Source organism: Salvelinus alpinus, chromosome 2 (assembly GCF_045679555.1).
Source record: "Salvelinus alpinus chromosome 2, SLU_Salpinus.1, whole genome shotgun sequence".
NCBI classification, from domain to species: Eukaryota; Metazoa; Chordata; class Actinopteri; order Salmoniformes; family Salmonidae; genus Salvelinus; species Salvelinus alpinus.
Window position 1 is genome coordinate 66,904,846 of NC_092087.1, and position 17,386 is coordinate 66,922,231.

The 17,386-nt window shown below is 41.1% G+C and overlaps 1 protein-coding gene across 1 annotated transcript; it reads right to left on the reverse strand.

Annotated features, from left to right (window-relative positions):
- Positions 1–2,217: 2,217 nt before the first annotated feature.
- Positions 2,218–4,350, reverse strand: LOC139567240 (uncharacterized). Its single transcript, XM_071388704.1, has 2 exons — positions 2,933–4,350; positions 2,218–2,804 (listed from the first exon to the last, which is right to left on the reverse strand). The coding sequence occupies exons 1-2, from the start codon at positions 4,244–4,246 to the stop codon at positions 2,469–2,471; spliced, it is 1,650 nt and encodes a 549-aa protein (XP_071244805.1). The 5' UTR covers positions 4,247–4,350; the 3' UTR covers positions 2,218–2,468.
- Between the last annotated feature and the right edge of the window lie 13,036 nt (positions 4,351–17,386).

Sequence of the window (17,386 nt, forward strand, 5' to 3'; positions counted from 1 at the left end):
TTTCGCTACACTCGCACTAACATCTGCTAACCATGTGTATGTGACCAAAAAAATTGGATTTGATTTTTTACTCACTATATGCCGATATACACTGAGTATACAAAATATTAAGAACATCAGCTCTTTCCATGACATTGACTAACCAGGTGGATCCAGGTGAAAGCTATAATCCATTATTGATGTCACTTGTTAAATCCACTTCAATCAGTGTAGATGAATGGGAGGTGACATGTTAAAGAAGGATTTTTAGCCGTGAGACAATTGAGACATGGATTGTGTATGTGTGCCATTCAAATCAAATCAAATTGTATTTGTCACATGCGCCGAATAGAACAGGTGTAGACCTTAAAGTGAAATGCTTACTTACAAGCCCTTAAACCAACAATGCAATTTAAAGAAAATAACCAAAAAATAATTTAAAAGTAAGAGATAAGAATAACAAATAATTAAAGAGCAGCAGTAAATAAAAATAGCGGGGTTATATACAGGGGATATCGGTACAGAGTCAATGTGCGGGGACACCGGTGTCGAGATAATTGAGATAATATGTACATGTAGGTAAAATTATTAAAGTGACTTCAGAGGGTGAATGGGCAAGACAAAAGATTTAAGTGCTTTTGACTGGGATATGGTAGTAGGTGCCAGGCGCAATGGTTTGTGTCAATAAATAAATAAATCAAATGTATTTATAAAGCCCTTTTAACATCAGCAGATGTCACAAAGTGCTATACAGTAACCCAGCCTAAGGCCCCAAAAAGCAAGCAATGCAGATGTCAAAAACTGCAGGGCTGCTGGGTTTTTCACACTCAACAGTTTCCTGTGTGTATCAAGAATGGTCCACCACTCAAAGACATCCAGACAACTTGACACAACTGTGGGAAGCTTGGAGTCAACATGGGTCAGCATCCCTGTGGAATACTTTTGACAACTTGAAGAGTCCATGCCCTGACAAATTGAGGCTGTTCTGATGGCAAAGGTTGGGGGGGGGGCAACTCAATATCAGGAAGGTGCTTTGTACTGTACACTCAGTTTATGCAGCCCATGTATCTGATGCTGTCTGGTTAAAATACATGCCATACTCTTTTTGGCCCAGACAACATCAGATACATGCGCTACACATACAGAGACAAAGGGACAATGTTTAGCTCTCACTCAGATGCTTCATTTTTCTTAACTAGCCAAGTCAGTAAGTACAACTTCTTATTTTCAATTACAGGCCTAAAAACAGTGGATTAACTGGGGCAGAACGACAGATGTGTACCTTGTCAGCTCAGGGATTCGATCTCGTGCAACCTTTCGGTTGTTAGTCCAACACTCTAACCACTAGGCTACCTGCAGCCCTTTATCGGAGATTGATGCTTCTTTCTGTTTAAATATTGAAATATTTTATTTGGAGGGGCAAGCAAGTATGTTAAGAAAGCATCTTGATTAGCGGTGCATTGCATCATACCATTAAAAAGAAAGATATATATATACTGTATATTTTCCTATTGACGTACAATCGGTCAGAAGCACCGTACATCAAATTGGCCAGGCCCTGATAGGAATGGGATGGTACGTTACTTCTGAATGTAGTGACTGTGTAAATTCCAATTAGCTTTCATTAAAGACAAACAATATAGGCTACATAAGAGAGATCGATCATCATATGTCGCTTGTCAATTCAAAGCCATGTTTTCTAGTACCTTTCTAGTTTAATTATCATATTATGATGAAATGCTTGAGGTAAACAGCATATCTAGTTTAGTAATAGAAAACGATATGCCATTTTACCAGCAGTTTTTATATACCCCAAAAAACATAGAATCCCTGGTATAGCTGTTGCACATGCAGCATACTCTTGTCATAGCCTAGCCTATATATTTATCAATTACTGTATGATAATATAGGGTGTAATCATTTAGTGTATATTTTACTAAACGTTGAAGAGGAATTAGAGTACACTAAAACACCCGACTTTTCAGGGGTTACACGTGTTGGCATAATACTTTATAGTCACTTGTCTTGCTTTTAGTAATGACACAATTCTAACTGGCTGGACATTACAAAAGTATGTCTTATCCACTATCAAATCATCTGCATTCAAAACTTGGTAATGTCACAATCATCATTTTTTACATAACTCATAAATGTAATGGTTATCAATTGATAATAGACAATTCGTGTAAAACCTGTCTTGTGTTTTTAATTTTTTCTTTGAATAAAAAAAATACAACGTTATCAAGTTTCTGCATTTTATTTGTAACACAATTGGTAGGGTGCAAAACACAATGTTGAAACATCACATGCATACAGGAGAATTAGTGGCAATATATCCATGCTATAACACAGACTCGGTTGTTAATTCACTGGAGACAGTATCTTGTGCCTTTGGGATATGCGCCTTTAGCCTAACGCATGAAGTCATCTCTCGTCTTCTGTTGTTCTGGATATTTGCGTGCGCAAGACCCACAAGCAAATCCGTTGCACTACCCACAGCTTTCAGGAGCCTTGTTCCGTGTCGATCTGCGCACCTTGCTCCGGGTCTTCGTTTCACAGACTGTGTCCTGGATGGGTGGGAGGGGAGGAGGCGGTGCCGCACTGGCCCTCATGTGCTTCTCGCGAAGCTCGAATGCCAGATCCATGACGAAATCTCTCCTTGGCACTGTCTTAGCGGTGCATTGCGTGAACAAAACATATGCGTTGATTGCAGCCAGGTCAAGAAGGTTGAAGAATACCGCAAGGGGCCAGCGGTGTGAACCTCCTTTCTCCAACCCTGTCACAACCTCCACCGTACGCTCTCTTGTCATCCTATTTACGTCAACCTATGGGATAGAATACAATTGATTAGCATTACATCCCCAAATGAAAAACAACAACCCATTTGGTAGTCTGCAAGTGCATGACACGTGTATGGCATGATGTTTAAAAAATATCGTGCTGTGAAACCTACCCTGTTGCTATTATAGAACGTCACGGTCTCCGGTTCTCTCGTTCGGTCGCTCCCGATGGCGACAGTCGGGTGCATAGTGCTCAGAATACAGACGTTCTTTCTTGGGTTACTTCTGTAAACCGTAAGGGTTGCTTTGTCATGCTTTAGCACGGTAGTGGAGTATAGCTTTGTCTGTGCCTGATTACGCATCACGGGAGACAGCTCTCGTCCGCAATGACTCACGGCCCCGACCAAGTTGGTATTGTTGGCAATCAACTTATTTGCTAATGGCAGGGATGTGCAGAACTTGTCCGTAGTGACATTTCTCCCCGCACCGAGGTAAGGTTCCACAAGCTTCAATGCCACATTTTCAGGCTTCTGAGATTCATCTTCCCACGAATAAGGAACGACATGAGGAATGACATTTAGCACGTACTTGCTGTCTACGTCAGCGGTCAACGAAAACTTGATGACCTCCCCACTTGTAAGGAACCGTTGCTCCTCAACAGTGATGTTCAACCCTGGCTTGTAACATGCAACGCAGTTCCGTACAAACGCGTTCCAAACTTCTGAGACCACGGCGAATTTGTTAGAATTTGTCCGGGGGCGTCTGATCTCTCTTGTGTCAAAACGCAGGTACCGCATGATTTCTGTGAAGCGGTCCATTGGCATTGTGTCTCGAAAGAAATCTGATTTTAAACATGACCAGTAGCCATCCAAAGACGCTTGTCTATTGCCGTATAGCCCACGGACATACAGGACCGCAATGAATGCTTCCAATTCCTCCACAGACAAGTCCCATGTTGTGTTTTTTCCTTGCGCCCGGTGCGCCTCAGCCATAGTACAGTCCCTGATGCGCTGCAACATCTCCATGTCACACAAACAATGAAAGCTGGAGTAGGCACCGTCGATTCTGTCTTTTGCATATGGTGTAGGGCCTGATTCCACTCTGGTGTCGTTCTGTGTTAATAATCGACCCGTGGCGTTACCAACAGGCTGTTTCACCCAAACTGTGCCGTCCACCCCCTTGTTATCGCTCTCCATCTCAGTTGGTGACGGCTCCACAGTGGGCAACGTAGGGGCTTTTTTGCGCCCATGTTGACTGTAGCAACTGCGGGAGTTTTGCTGCTTGCGTTGTGGTGCCGCTGGCACCCTGGCAGGGATCCCATACGTCTCACAGTCAGAATCGGAATCTACTGAAAAAATGCCATATTTATCATCATAGATCTCTTGATACATCTCATCAAGTTCCCCCCTTCCGTCTGAATCCATGTCATCCAGCTCAAGCACCGCCAAACATTTTAGAACGTCCATTCGCATTTCCCATTTCGCCATTGTAAATTACGCACGCTTCGTTTTTACAGGTCACGTACGGCTCTTCTCCTGCAGGAAGACTCGTCTGAATTCGATCCCACCAGAGTGGACTTTATACACCATACCCAGACCCACTTCAGTTTAGATATTATAATTAGTCTACTGCACCCACAATTGATTGCCCCGCCCACGTCTTCATTCCCATTAAAGATGGGTAATTAGTAATGGATTGTTTATATTGTTAATATGTCTCTCACCTATAGCCATCAGACAGTGGCCAGCACCCCTCAATGTGATATTATTAGGTGTGGGGGGAAAGGCCGATACTAACGCTAGAAAAGTGTCATTGTCACTATACTAAGGAGTAAAAGCAGCCGAATAACAAGATATTTTTTCGTTTGTGATATTGAAATTCTCTAAAACGTCAGCGTCATAAAGACGGGAAGATGACAATTATTATAATTTTATGTTAGTTCTACACTTGTTCTTTATTCAAGGAAAAATCCACAAAAAAACGATATTTTGGTATTTTTTTCCATTAGTCCACTGATCTTTTTTTGTATTTGGGCAGATATTGAAATAGATTTTATCGCAATGATATTGTCTGTATGCCTACTAAAACAAATAGCCTAACTCAACATTAAAGGAAAACTCCATGCAAAAACTATCTTTTGGTATTTTTTATCATTATACCACTGTTGATACAGTCCCAAAATGTTTTGCATGTCAGCAGTCACGTTTTGCAGATATTGGACTTTCAAGAAGTAAAGTGTCACTTGCCACATCATCATGACACTTTGCTTATGAAAATCCTACATCTTGAAAACTATAAAGGTAATTTGAGGTCCGTGCTCCAGAATTATTACCAACACATTGACTGTCCTACCCGTGTAAATTGCAGGCTTGACTACCGCTACATGTCTTTTAGAAACAGGTAAGGCCGTCTCTCGTCCTCCTTTCAGTAAATCTGACAACGACGCCATTTTGCTTATCGCCGCCTGCAAACAAAGACTCAAAAGGAAAGTTCCAGTGGTCAGGTCTGCACAGCGTTGGTCCAACCATTCAGAATCCACACTCCAATATAGCGAAACACAAGCATAGGCACAAAGTAGAGGAGCAATCCAACGGGTCGGATACGAGGCGTATGTGGCAGGGGCTCCTAATGATCACGGATTACAAAAAGAAAGCCAGCCACTTCGCGGATGGTATGCTAATTAAAGTATTTATTTTTCCCAAAAATATGATTCTGCAAACCTCAAGAGGTAAAACTAGTTTATAAGAGTGCATTTTACTTTACTTATACCAACTAAACAAATCTAGTTCTCTTATCACTAACCAAATTCTATCCATTCAAGCCATGTATGGGCAGCTGAAAGAGTCTCCAATGGCTTTTTAATGGACTACAGTGGGATTGAATGAATGAAAGGGAATCAGCCTACTGAGCCATTTTAGTTTTTATCACCACCCCTTCTCACCTGCCCTCTTCTTCCTCTCTTCCCTTATCTCCACCACAGGAAACATCACATCAACACAGATTATTCTGGTATGGACATGCTAATGACCAGCATATAGCTTAAGTCTGAGACATACACATCCCTACATATTCATTTGGACAGTGAAGCTAAAACGTTTCATTTGGCTCAATACTCCAGCATTTTGGATTTGATATCAAATGTTTTTTTATATCAGGCTACATGAATGCAATTTAGAAATGAATGCACTTTATGTATCTAGTCCCCCCATTTGAATATGTCTATTAGGCAACTAGGACAAATTTACTTTGAGTGTATTACATTTTGTCAAAAGTTGAGTATTTAGTTCCATTTACCTGAGTGAGAAAATAACAGATGCACAAAGATCATGAACCCAAGATGTGATAACCTCTCACCTTTACCATGGGAGTAACACGGGAGGTTAGCATTTTGGTGGGGGTATAATATTTACGCCTCTGTAACTTTCTCACTCACCATTATTCATTCCTTTTTTAAATGTATGTTTATTTAACCTTTATTTAAGTAGGCAAGTCAGATAAAAACAAATTCTTATTCACAATAACGGCCTGCCCCAGCCAAACTCTAACGATGCTGGGCCAATTGTGAGCCTACCTATGGGACTCCGATCACGGCCGGTTGTGATACAGCCTGGGATCAAACCAGGGTCTGTAGTGACACCTCTAGCACTGAGATGCAGCACCTTAGACCGCTTTACCACTCGGGAGGCTATGATTATCCGTTATCATGGTAGCATCCACATTAATATAGAAGTGTTCAAAAATATATGAACTCTGAATGTAGTAAAAGTCAGCAGGTGGTAGTCTATGCTTTATTTAGAAAGGAGAACATTGAACCCTCAGGATGAAAGCTGTATTTGCCATAACCTGCTCATTAACTAAATCCCCAATGTTCTCCTCCTCCTCTTTGTATTTAAAGAGGTCCTCCAGCTATTTTTGAAATTGTACTGTTGAAACACAATATCCCAAGTATAAATATAGTAAAGTGAGCACACTAAAGTGTAAAAAAACAATAACATTTTGAGCAAAATAGTGTTTTTTTAGACACAACTTCAATGGAGTAGGGCACAGGTGTCAAACTCATTCCCGGAGAGCCAAGCCTGCGGGTTTTCGCTTGTCCCTTATACTTGACTGATGAATTAAGGTCACAAATTAGTAACTCCCCACACCTGTTTGTCTAGGCCTTAATTCCAAGGAAAAACAGGTTAGGAAAAACCAAAAACCTGCAGACACTATGCCCTCCATTGAATGAATTTGAAACCTCTGGAGTAGGGTATTCAATGAGTTGGTCCTGTTGGGAATCCTCTGACGTCATTGGCCTCCCTCCTATCTTGAGGAACAAGAGAGGAGCAAGAGAGAACAAAATAGCAAAGGCCCCCCCCCCCTTCTCTCCACCACACACACACACACATACACACCTGGACCATCTGTTGAGATGTGCCTTTTGTTAAGTAAACCAGGTGTTAAATGACATGAAAAGGAGACTGGAGTGCCACTTGACATTCAGCTCCATTGTTTGACTATTTAACCTCTTGGTCCTCCCCTGTGCATGCCACACCCTCTCCCAATGTAGTGTACATGTGAACACATTTCAAACAATGGCTGCATTATGTTCTGTGGTGCTTGAAAATAAAAGGAACACTTGTGGTAGATTGGAGCCATCAGAGTTAAGTTCACAGCTCTTTCATACTGAGCATTTAGGTGATAATGTCTTACCCTGAAAAGGACCATTGATAAACAGCAGAGCTGTAAAAGATCTACATCTATTTGCACAATCAACTGGGTCAGTGATTTCAATGCAGTCTCACACTCAATTTGGAAAAATAACATGCAAATGTGTAAAACACTGCAAAACACCAGAGCAGAACCAGTTCACCTGCTTTTACAATATGATTTGACTAGATGTTCAATGTTTCTTTCGGGGGAAAAAGAATTACAAATATAATTGTATTTCCATATTAAAACGAGAGTTCAGCTCACGTCACAGGGTTGACCTTAAACCGGATGGACAAATGTCATTTCATCATTAATCACATTAACCCTTTTCTCAACCAACTGCAGAACATGTTTTGACAGTGGATTTAGAAGTGGATATGAAACCATTCTTCACTTGAACTTGATTGTTCAACTCCCCCTGCACTTTCTTCTTCCTCTCTTCCCTTATCTCCACCACAGGAAACATCACATCAACACAGAATATTCTGGTATGGACATGCTAATGACCAGCACATGGCTTAAGTCTGAGACATACACCCCCCTACGTATTCATTTGGACAGTGAAGCTAAAACGTTTAATTTGGCTCTATACTCCAGCATGTTGCATTTGATATCAAATGTTTTTTTATACAATGCAACTTGGAAATGAATGCACTTTATGTATCTAGTCCCCCCATTTCAATGTGTCTAGTAGGCAACTAGGACAAATTTACTTACAGTGTATTACATTTTGTCAAAAGTTTTGTATTTTGTTCCATATACCTGAGTGAGAAAGTTACAGATGCACAAAGATAATGACCCCAAGACAAGATAACCTCTCACCATTACCAATAACAGGGGAGGCTACACGACTAACTAGATGGAAATTATATTTAGCGATCTAGCTAATAGGTTTTGAGTTTCCTCTTCCTCAAATGGTGAACTTACTCCCAAATGAATTAGCCTATAGATATTTGTACACAACAAAAATATGTAAACAAATTCCATTCTGCAATTCTGGAGCCTTATTTTTACAGTAAAATGATAGCAACAATGCCTAATTGTCGAACCAAAAAGTATGCCAATCATTGGTTTAAGTGTTGGGACATAAAAATCTATTTGTCATTATTCCTGCTTGGACATTTTAGATTAAATGTAGGCCAATCTGAAACGTATTTACTGAATCAAACCAGCTCAATAGCACTGTGAATGACTGTATAACATTACTCCCCATTTTTCTATTGTTTGAAGCCAATGACCACATTTTGGTGGGACCAAATCTTGGGTCTGTGCCAACCACTGAAAACGTTAGTGGCACCAATCCTACATCTTGAAAACTATAAAGGTAATTTGAGGTCCGTGCTCCAGAATTATTACCAACACATTGACTGTCCTACCCGTGTAAATTGCAGGCTTGACTACTGCTACATGTCTTTTAGAAACAGGTAAGGCCGTCTCTCGTCCTCCTTTCAGTAAATCTGACAATGACGCCATTTTGCTTATCGCCGCCTGCAAACAAAGACTCAAAAGGAAAGTTCCAGTGGTCAGGTCGGCACAGCGTTGGTCCGACCATTCAGAATCCACACTCCAAGGCGGTTTTGATCATGTGGACTGGAATATGCTCTGGGTCGCCTCTGCGGATAAGGTCAATGAATAAGCCGATTCAGTCACCAGTTTCATTTAAAAAATGCATAGATGATGTGATACCGACAGTGACTTTCAAAACTTATGACAAATTTACTTTGAGTGTATTACATTTTGTCAAAAGTTGAGTATTTAGTTCCATTTACCTGAGTAAGAAAATAACAGATGCACAAAGATCATTAACCCAAGACGTGATAACCTCTCACCTTTACCATGGGAGTAACACGGGAGGTTAGCATTTTGGTGGGGGTATAATATTTACGACTCTGTAACTTTCTCACTCACCATTATTCATTCATTTTTTAAATGTATGTTTATTTAACCTTTTATTTAAGTAGGCAAGTCAGATAAAAACAAATTCTTATTCACAATAACGGCCTACCCCAGCCAAACCCTAACGACGCTGGGCCAATTGTGCGCCTACCTATGGGACTCCGATCACGGCCGGTTGTGATACAGCCCGGGATCAAACCAGGGTCTGTAGTGACACCTCTAGCACTGAGATGCAGCACCTTAGACCGCTTTACCACTCGGGAGGCTATGATTATCCGTTATCATGGTAGCATCCACATTAATATAGAAGTGTTCAAAAATATATGAACTCTGAATGTAGTAAAAGTCAGCAGGTGGTAGTCTATGCTTTATTTAGAAAGGAGAACATTGAACCCTCAGGATGAAAGCTGTATTTGCCATAACCAGCTCATTAACTAAATCCCCAATGTTCTCCCCCTCCTCTTTGTATTTAAAGGGGTCCTCCAGCTATTTTTGAAATTGTACTGTTGAAACACAATATCCCAAGTATAAATATAGTAAAGTGAGCACACTAAAGTGTAAAAAAACAATAACATTTTGAGCAAAATAGTGTTTTTTTAGACACAACTTCAATGGAGTAGGGCACAGGTGTCAAACTCATTCCCGGAGAGCCAAGCCTGCGGGTTTTCGCTTGTCCCTTATACTTGACTGATGAATTAAGGTCACAAATTAGTAACCCATAGGTAGGCGCACAATTGGCCCAGCGTCGTTAGCGTTTGGCTGGGGTAGGCCGTCATTGTGAATAAAAATGTGTTTTTATCTGACTTGCCTACTTAAATAAAGGTTAAATAAACATAAATAAAAAATTAATGAATAATGTTGAGTGAGAAAGTTACAGAGGCAAGAAAAGTTTGTGACCCTTTGGAATTACCTGGATTTCTGCATAAATTGGTCATAAAATTTGATCTGATCTTCATCTAAGTCACAACAATAGACAAACACAGTCTGCTTAAACTAATAACACACAAACAATTATACGTTTTCATGTCTTTTTTTGAACACACTGTGTAAACATTCACAGTGCAGGGTGGAAAACGTATGGGAACCCTTGGATTTAATAACTGGATGACTCTTTTTTGGCAGCAATAACCTCAACCAAACGTTTTCTGTAGTTGCGTATCAGACCTGCACAACGGTCAGGAGGAATTTTGGACCATTCCTCTTACAGTTACAGTTACAGTTTACAAAACTGTTTCAGTTCAGCAATACTCTCGGGATGTCTGGTGTGAACCGCTCTCGAGGTCATGCCACAGCATCTCAATCGGGTTGAGGTCAGGACTCTGACTGGGCCACTCTAGAAAGCGTATTTTCTTCTGTTGAAGCCATTCTGTTGCATCACCCAACTTCTGTTGAGCTTCAATTGGCGGACAGATAGCCTTACATTGCAAAATGTCTTGATAAACATGGGAAGTTTCATCTTTAGTTTCATCTGTCCACAGAATATTTTGCCAGTAGTGCTGTGGAACATCCAGGTGCTCTTTTGCGAACTTTAGATGTGCAGCAATGAGAGATATTTGGCGAAATATACCAGCATGCCCCTTCATAGGAAAACAATGGGGGGAGTTCAGCGGTCCAAGGGCAAAAAGTATTTTAGGGCTAGCGATCGATGACAACGAGATACACTGCCCAGCCTTAAATAATTAGAAAGAAGAGATTATCCTGATTAATATGGGGAGCTCAACAGCGCCTCTTCAACCTCAGGAGGCTGAAGAAATTTGGCTTGTCACCGAAAACACTCAGAAACTTTTACAGATGCACAATCGAGAGCATCCTGTTGGGCTGTATCACAGCCTGGTACGGCAACTGCTCCGCCCACAACCGTAAGGCTCTCCAAAAGGTAGTGCGGTCTGCATAACGCATCACCGGGGGCAAACTATCTGCCCTCCAGGACATCTACATCACCCGATGTCACAGGAAGGCCAAAAAGATCACCAAGGACAACAACCACCCGAGCCACTGCCTGTTCACCCCGCTATCATCCAGAAGGCGAGGTCAGTACAGGTGCATCAAAGCTGGGACTGAGAGACTGAAAAACAGCTTCTATCTCAAGGCCATCAGACTGTTAAACAGCCATCACTAACATTGAGTGGCTGCTGCCAACATACAGACTCAAATCTCTAGCCACTTTAATAATTAATAATTGGATGTAATAAATGTATAGTCACTTTAAACAATGCCACTTTATATAATTTACATTTACATTTAAGTCATTTAGCAGACGCTCTTATCCAGAGCGACTTACAAATTGGTGCATTCACCTTATGATATCCAGTGGAACAACCACTTTACAATAGTGCATCTAACTCTTTTAAGGGGGGGGGGGGTTAGAAGGATTACTTTATCCTATCCTAGGTATTCCTTAATAATGTTTACATACCCTACATTACTCATCTCATATGTATATACTGTACTCTATACCATCTACTGCATCTTGCCTATGCCGTTCAGCCATCGCTCATCCATATATTTCTATGTACATATTCTTATTCATCCCTTTACACTTGTCTGTATAAGGTAGTTGTTGTGAAATTGTTAGATTACTTGTTAGATATTACTGCACTGTCGGAACTAGAAGCGCCAGCATTTCGCTCCACTCGCATTAACATCTGCTAACCATGTGTATGTGACCAATTAAATTTGATTTGATTTGACACCATTGTTGAAATGGTACAGGATGTTGTTAATAGTGGTAAAACAGAGTTTTCACGCGATCATCACTTCAAAGACATGTCTACAAAAATAACAAACTTAATGGGTGTCAGAGCGAGCGTAGAGAAAACATTTAATGAGATTCTATCCCAGTTCAGGTCAAACATATTACCAGATATTGTAGATGGGTTCAATGACTTAGATGACACAGAAAAGGCTAGACTTTCTCTTGTCAATGAGCTATTTTGCGGTATGCACGTTATTGATGGGCTGGCACATCAGGCGGGTACAACATTAGCTATGTGGGAATCCCTTATTTTCCAACAGGACAAGGTAGGTAGTGCTAAAGTAGATCCCACACACACATCAGGCTGTGAGAGTGGTACAGTTAGGCTTATCCGAACTGTATGTAAAGCGGTACAGGAACGTGCATGTGAGAAGAGTGGCAAGCCAGTCGAATTCAGAACATTCTTGCTTAACCAGAATGGTTCTGACGACGTTCCTTAAGTTACTTTCAAAGGAAACCGCATAAATGTGATGTTCCACAATGCAGCAGGTGTTTGCTATCTCTACACTGACTTGTTGGACTTCACGAGACTCACCCAAAATGAAAACAGGTTAATTCAAGCCATTCATGCTGATCTGAATGTCATTCAGTTCATTGCGGGATGTAGGGCATTATGCCTTATATCCAAACAGGTTACAGAACCATTCTGGAGAGTTCTTGGAAAGAAAGAACATTTCCTTGCAATGAACAACAGGTATAGTGCTTGTTAGAAAGCTCACAGAGTGGCAGGCAGACAGCAGCACTTTCATTAGAGGTGAGGTCACTTTGTTTGACGGCGTAGACGTCCACAGGGGACCCATCTTCGACAAACTTATAGCACAAGAATCAGAAGAGTTGGATGACATGACAAAACAAGCTCTGGAGCAAAATTTTGCTAGTCTAGTGAAAGCATGGACGGTACGACAGTGTATCTGACGAACAGTATAAAGCATTAGAATCTGCTCCAGAAACACACGTTGCGTGTGAGAGGGATCTTGGGATATTTAATCAGTTAATAAGATTAAAGACTAGGGCAAGGAAGGTAGCATTAGAGGGCATGATCATGTTTAAACAGAATAGGTCTTGGGAATGGTTGGCTAGTTTAGGTCCTGAGAGGAAAGCTGAGGTCCTTGAAACATCTAGGGCATCAGTTAAAGGACAGAGCGCAATATATTGTGAGCGCATGTCAAAATAAGAGAGACTGCAGGCACTTAAAGAGAAACAAGATAGACAAAAGCAAAACGACCTTCAGGGAGTCAGTAAAAACAACAGATTACTGTAGACATGGGCAAATATGGTGGGTTCTGGACCAGTGTGGAGGAAGTGGATGAGCAGATAGCTAATTTAAGTGATGTGGACAAAATACCAGCCGTGACAGCACAGTTAAAAATTAGACGCTTTGTTATTAGGCCAGAAAAACGAGAATTCAATTTTGACCTTGTCAAAATATGGGAAACGGCTGTCATTGGATCAGCTCATCAGTAACCTGAAGAGTGTAGTAGTTGTTGCAACCAGCACACACTTCCATCCTCACTGCTAATAAACATGTGTTCAATTTTTCCCCCTACCAGATCCTTTGCACAAACTAGGATTAGTTGTGTACGGTTTTCTTGATATTCTTGACCATAAGAGCAACCAGGGCATATTACAAATTTTGTCATATTTTATTCTAAACTCATAAATGTCATCTGATGTTCTAATGTCTACCACTGTTGCATCATATTCTGTATCTCAAACGTTTCCACTAAACGTATGCTGAACACGTTTTCCAAGTAACTGCAGTGGCATTTTAATACTTGGTAATCTAACCACATCTAAATGTCCTCTCGTACATCCCAGATCTTGTGCTTTAAGGTGCTGTTTGGTAGCATTTCTCAAAAATACCTCTTTCCTTTGAGCAACAGGATCAGCTGGCGCAGTCATGCGATGCACGCAGTCATGCGTGCATCGTCTCACTCAGTTGCCGGGTAATGTAATTAGTTCTAAAGGAGATACATTTGTAATAGACTATGAAGAAGAGGAAGATGAAGAAGTGAGTAGTCCTGTATCAGAATATGCACTTCTATTCGACCGTTATGAAAATGAGGTTAGAATTCTTTCATAGAATTGTGTTCGTTCTAATATATAACTCTGTTGCAATACAACGTAGCTGCTTTAAGAGGGTCGTTACAATATATATATATGTGTGTATATGTAAAGTAAAGATGAACCATTTGAGAAAATCATGGGACAAATAGTATTTTGTTGCATGCTATTTTATGTCAATCAGGGTTAGGTTTAGGGTTAGAAAAATGGTGATCATTACAGCATCGTGTTACAAATCAGGGTTAGGGTTTAGGGTTAGGGCTAAAATAGATTATACCTAGGGTTAGGGTTTTTAAGGCAAAAAACAGTATGGGTTTATAGCTCTCTTGCTCCTCCCTGTGGCCTTCTGTGGGTACTACATAACTCATTCGTGACACTTTTAGGTTCATAATCTGAAGTAGCAACTGCGTCAGATCTACCAGTCAATGAGCTTTTACCTATCCATTTTGTTTGCAACTCAGTGAACCTGCGCAGCATTCGCTCAAAATGTATTCTGGCTGTTTAAATCGGCCACATCGTGAAATCATTTGTTCAGGTTTACACCTATTTCTGAAAAAAAATATGGTTAACCATGACCAAATGTTTAACGTTTGATGGCTATGCGCCAGTCATCGTGACGCTGTGGGACACAAAAACGTGTCGCCAGGCGAACAGTGAGCTTGCGCACAAGGTAGCCGTAACCTTAAGAATAATAATAATCACAATCACATGAGGTAAGCCTTCGAGTTCAATGTGGGCAGGTCTCAGTGCCAGCGATAGCGAAGCAGGCTATATGACGTAGAACAATGGGCTGGGAATACAGGCTTTGTGACGTAGACTAATGGCTGGGAATATAGAGCGTTCAGAAGGCGAGTTGATGACACCGTGCTCAGTAGAACTGTCATTACAATTGCTTCACGGTGACCTGGTAAAATTATGTTTGCAGTTTGGCTAGACACCAAATGTCTCTGAATTCACACTGAGCATGCAGTTAAAGCTATAACCACTGTTGGAACAAACTAGTGCTCTCAAATCATATCCTGATGTCGACAGCAGATGGGAGTTGTATTAATAACATGGATAACTTAGCTAACATACATTTAGAGACATGTTTAAGTTATATTTAGTTGCTAGTTAGCTAGCAACGTTTTATGATGGTTAATGTGACTGAGCTAGTTAACCAGCTGAGCCAGCAACCTATGGAACAAAATACTCCAACAGGCTCTGAATTTCAGGAACCACAGTAGCAAGTACCGCTGGTGCACTGTTCGATTATTTAACCATATACAAATGTTCCTCACTGGCTTTCGTGCTTTTTACACATGAGCTTCTTCTTCTGTGGGGTTTATAGCGGACTACAACCCAAAAAGGTGTATTGCCGCCACAAACTGGACAAGTTGAAACCCACAAAAAATAAGTCTATACGTAATCGTGAAACTAACTTAATCCACCCCAATAAAAATAGTACATTGCCAAAACAAACAGAACTTCCACTTCTTCCTTCTTTTAATTCTCCATATCTCCCTTCTCATGCTCTAGGACCTGAGAGGGTGGTACGACTTGTGCCAATATTCCATGTAACTCCTTCGCTGAGAAATCTTTCAGACCCAGGAACCGCTCCGCCGCATCCACTATGATTTCTATCTTCCTGGACCTTCTCTCCACCTTGGCACTGCCATTAATTACCATTGCTATAAAGGCCACAAAGTTCACCTTAACCTTTAAAATGTCTGGATCCTGCTGGTGAACGGCAACCCCTGCAGCCTGCAGTATAGGCCTATCCACCACCATGGACTCTTCTGGTGCACCATTCAAACCCTCAACCCCTTTCACAGCTGCTGCATATGAAATGCTCTGTACAGCCCTGACTTTGGCCACCTCATTCTCTTTCACCCTTGTGGGGCATTCGAAAGTGGCTTCATGGTTCCCACCGCAATTGCAACATGTCACATATTCATCACTTTTATATAACACAAAGTATGATCTTTTCCACAACTTGGACATCTCAGCTTCTCCCTTTCGCAAACACTTGATACATGACCAAAAGCTTTAAAATGATCACGCTGCATTGGTCGATGAAATAAATGCTCTGACTAGTTATTATAAACTAACTGCACTTGAGTAGGGAGAGACTGCATATAAAAAAACAAAAGATCAGATAGACTCTACTTTTTCACCATTCACCACAGGATTCATCCGATGTGCTTCAATCACTCCAGGAATATTTGTAATCTCCTCAAAATCGACTTCCCACGAGACACCAGATATAACCCCTTTGAGGGGTTCCCTAATCCCGAAGAGACACACACGACACTTCAAACTGATCAAATCGGTTAAGACACAACGCACGTTCCTTCTGATCCACAGAAGCACAAAAAATCAAAACAAGCCCGCCTCTCGTAATCCTCACAGCCTTCACTTTACCCAGCACTCTCTCCACCAGTTTGGATAACTCAAATGGTGTCTTCAAGATTGGTACTCTGCTCAGCTGCTCCTAATTAACAAACCGTACTCCTACAAGATACGAAGGGTCATTCTCATCACTGTACACTACTTTGCTCTGTTTTCCATTCTTTTGGACAATACTCCAATTCTCCTTGATTCTACCTCCATTGTATTCAGATAATCCGCTTCCGCCATATTTCCTGGTCGTCATCCGTGCGTTTCTCCAGATCTCCAACTCTTACACATGAGCTTGTGTCTGACTTGATGACAGTTGCCATCCATTGGAGCGCTGCGATTGGTTGCCCAAAATTCCAGGGCGGGGGTTGACGAAGGGTCAAATTGACCAGTCCTTTATCAACACTTGGTTGTTCTTGTATTTTCACAACTGCATTTCTTAAGTAAAATAAAGACTATGTTTGGGTTAAGACCCTACCTGTTAATCGGTGTTGCCATTATTTTGTAAAGGTCACTACTGTAGGCTAGCCTGGTTGCCATCTATTCAGCTATTACATTCCACTCCTTGCCACTCCTGTCATTTGCCAAAGATTTAAAAAAGGAATGACAGGAGTGGCAAGGAGTGGAATGTAATAGCTGAACAGAGACTGCAACCAGGCTAGCTTACAGTAATGACCTAAAAAGACTGGAACCCAGACTAACTGTAGGCATGTTCAATGGTAAAAATTAAAGCAATGCTTTTTTCTTTGCTTCTTGCTGGACATGTGGCTGAAGAGGTAAATTGGTGTTGAGATCTGATTGGCCCGGTAAATGATTGTACACATATGATTGGTCAATTGCA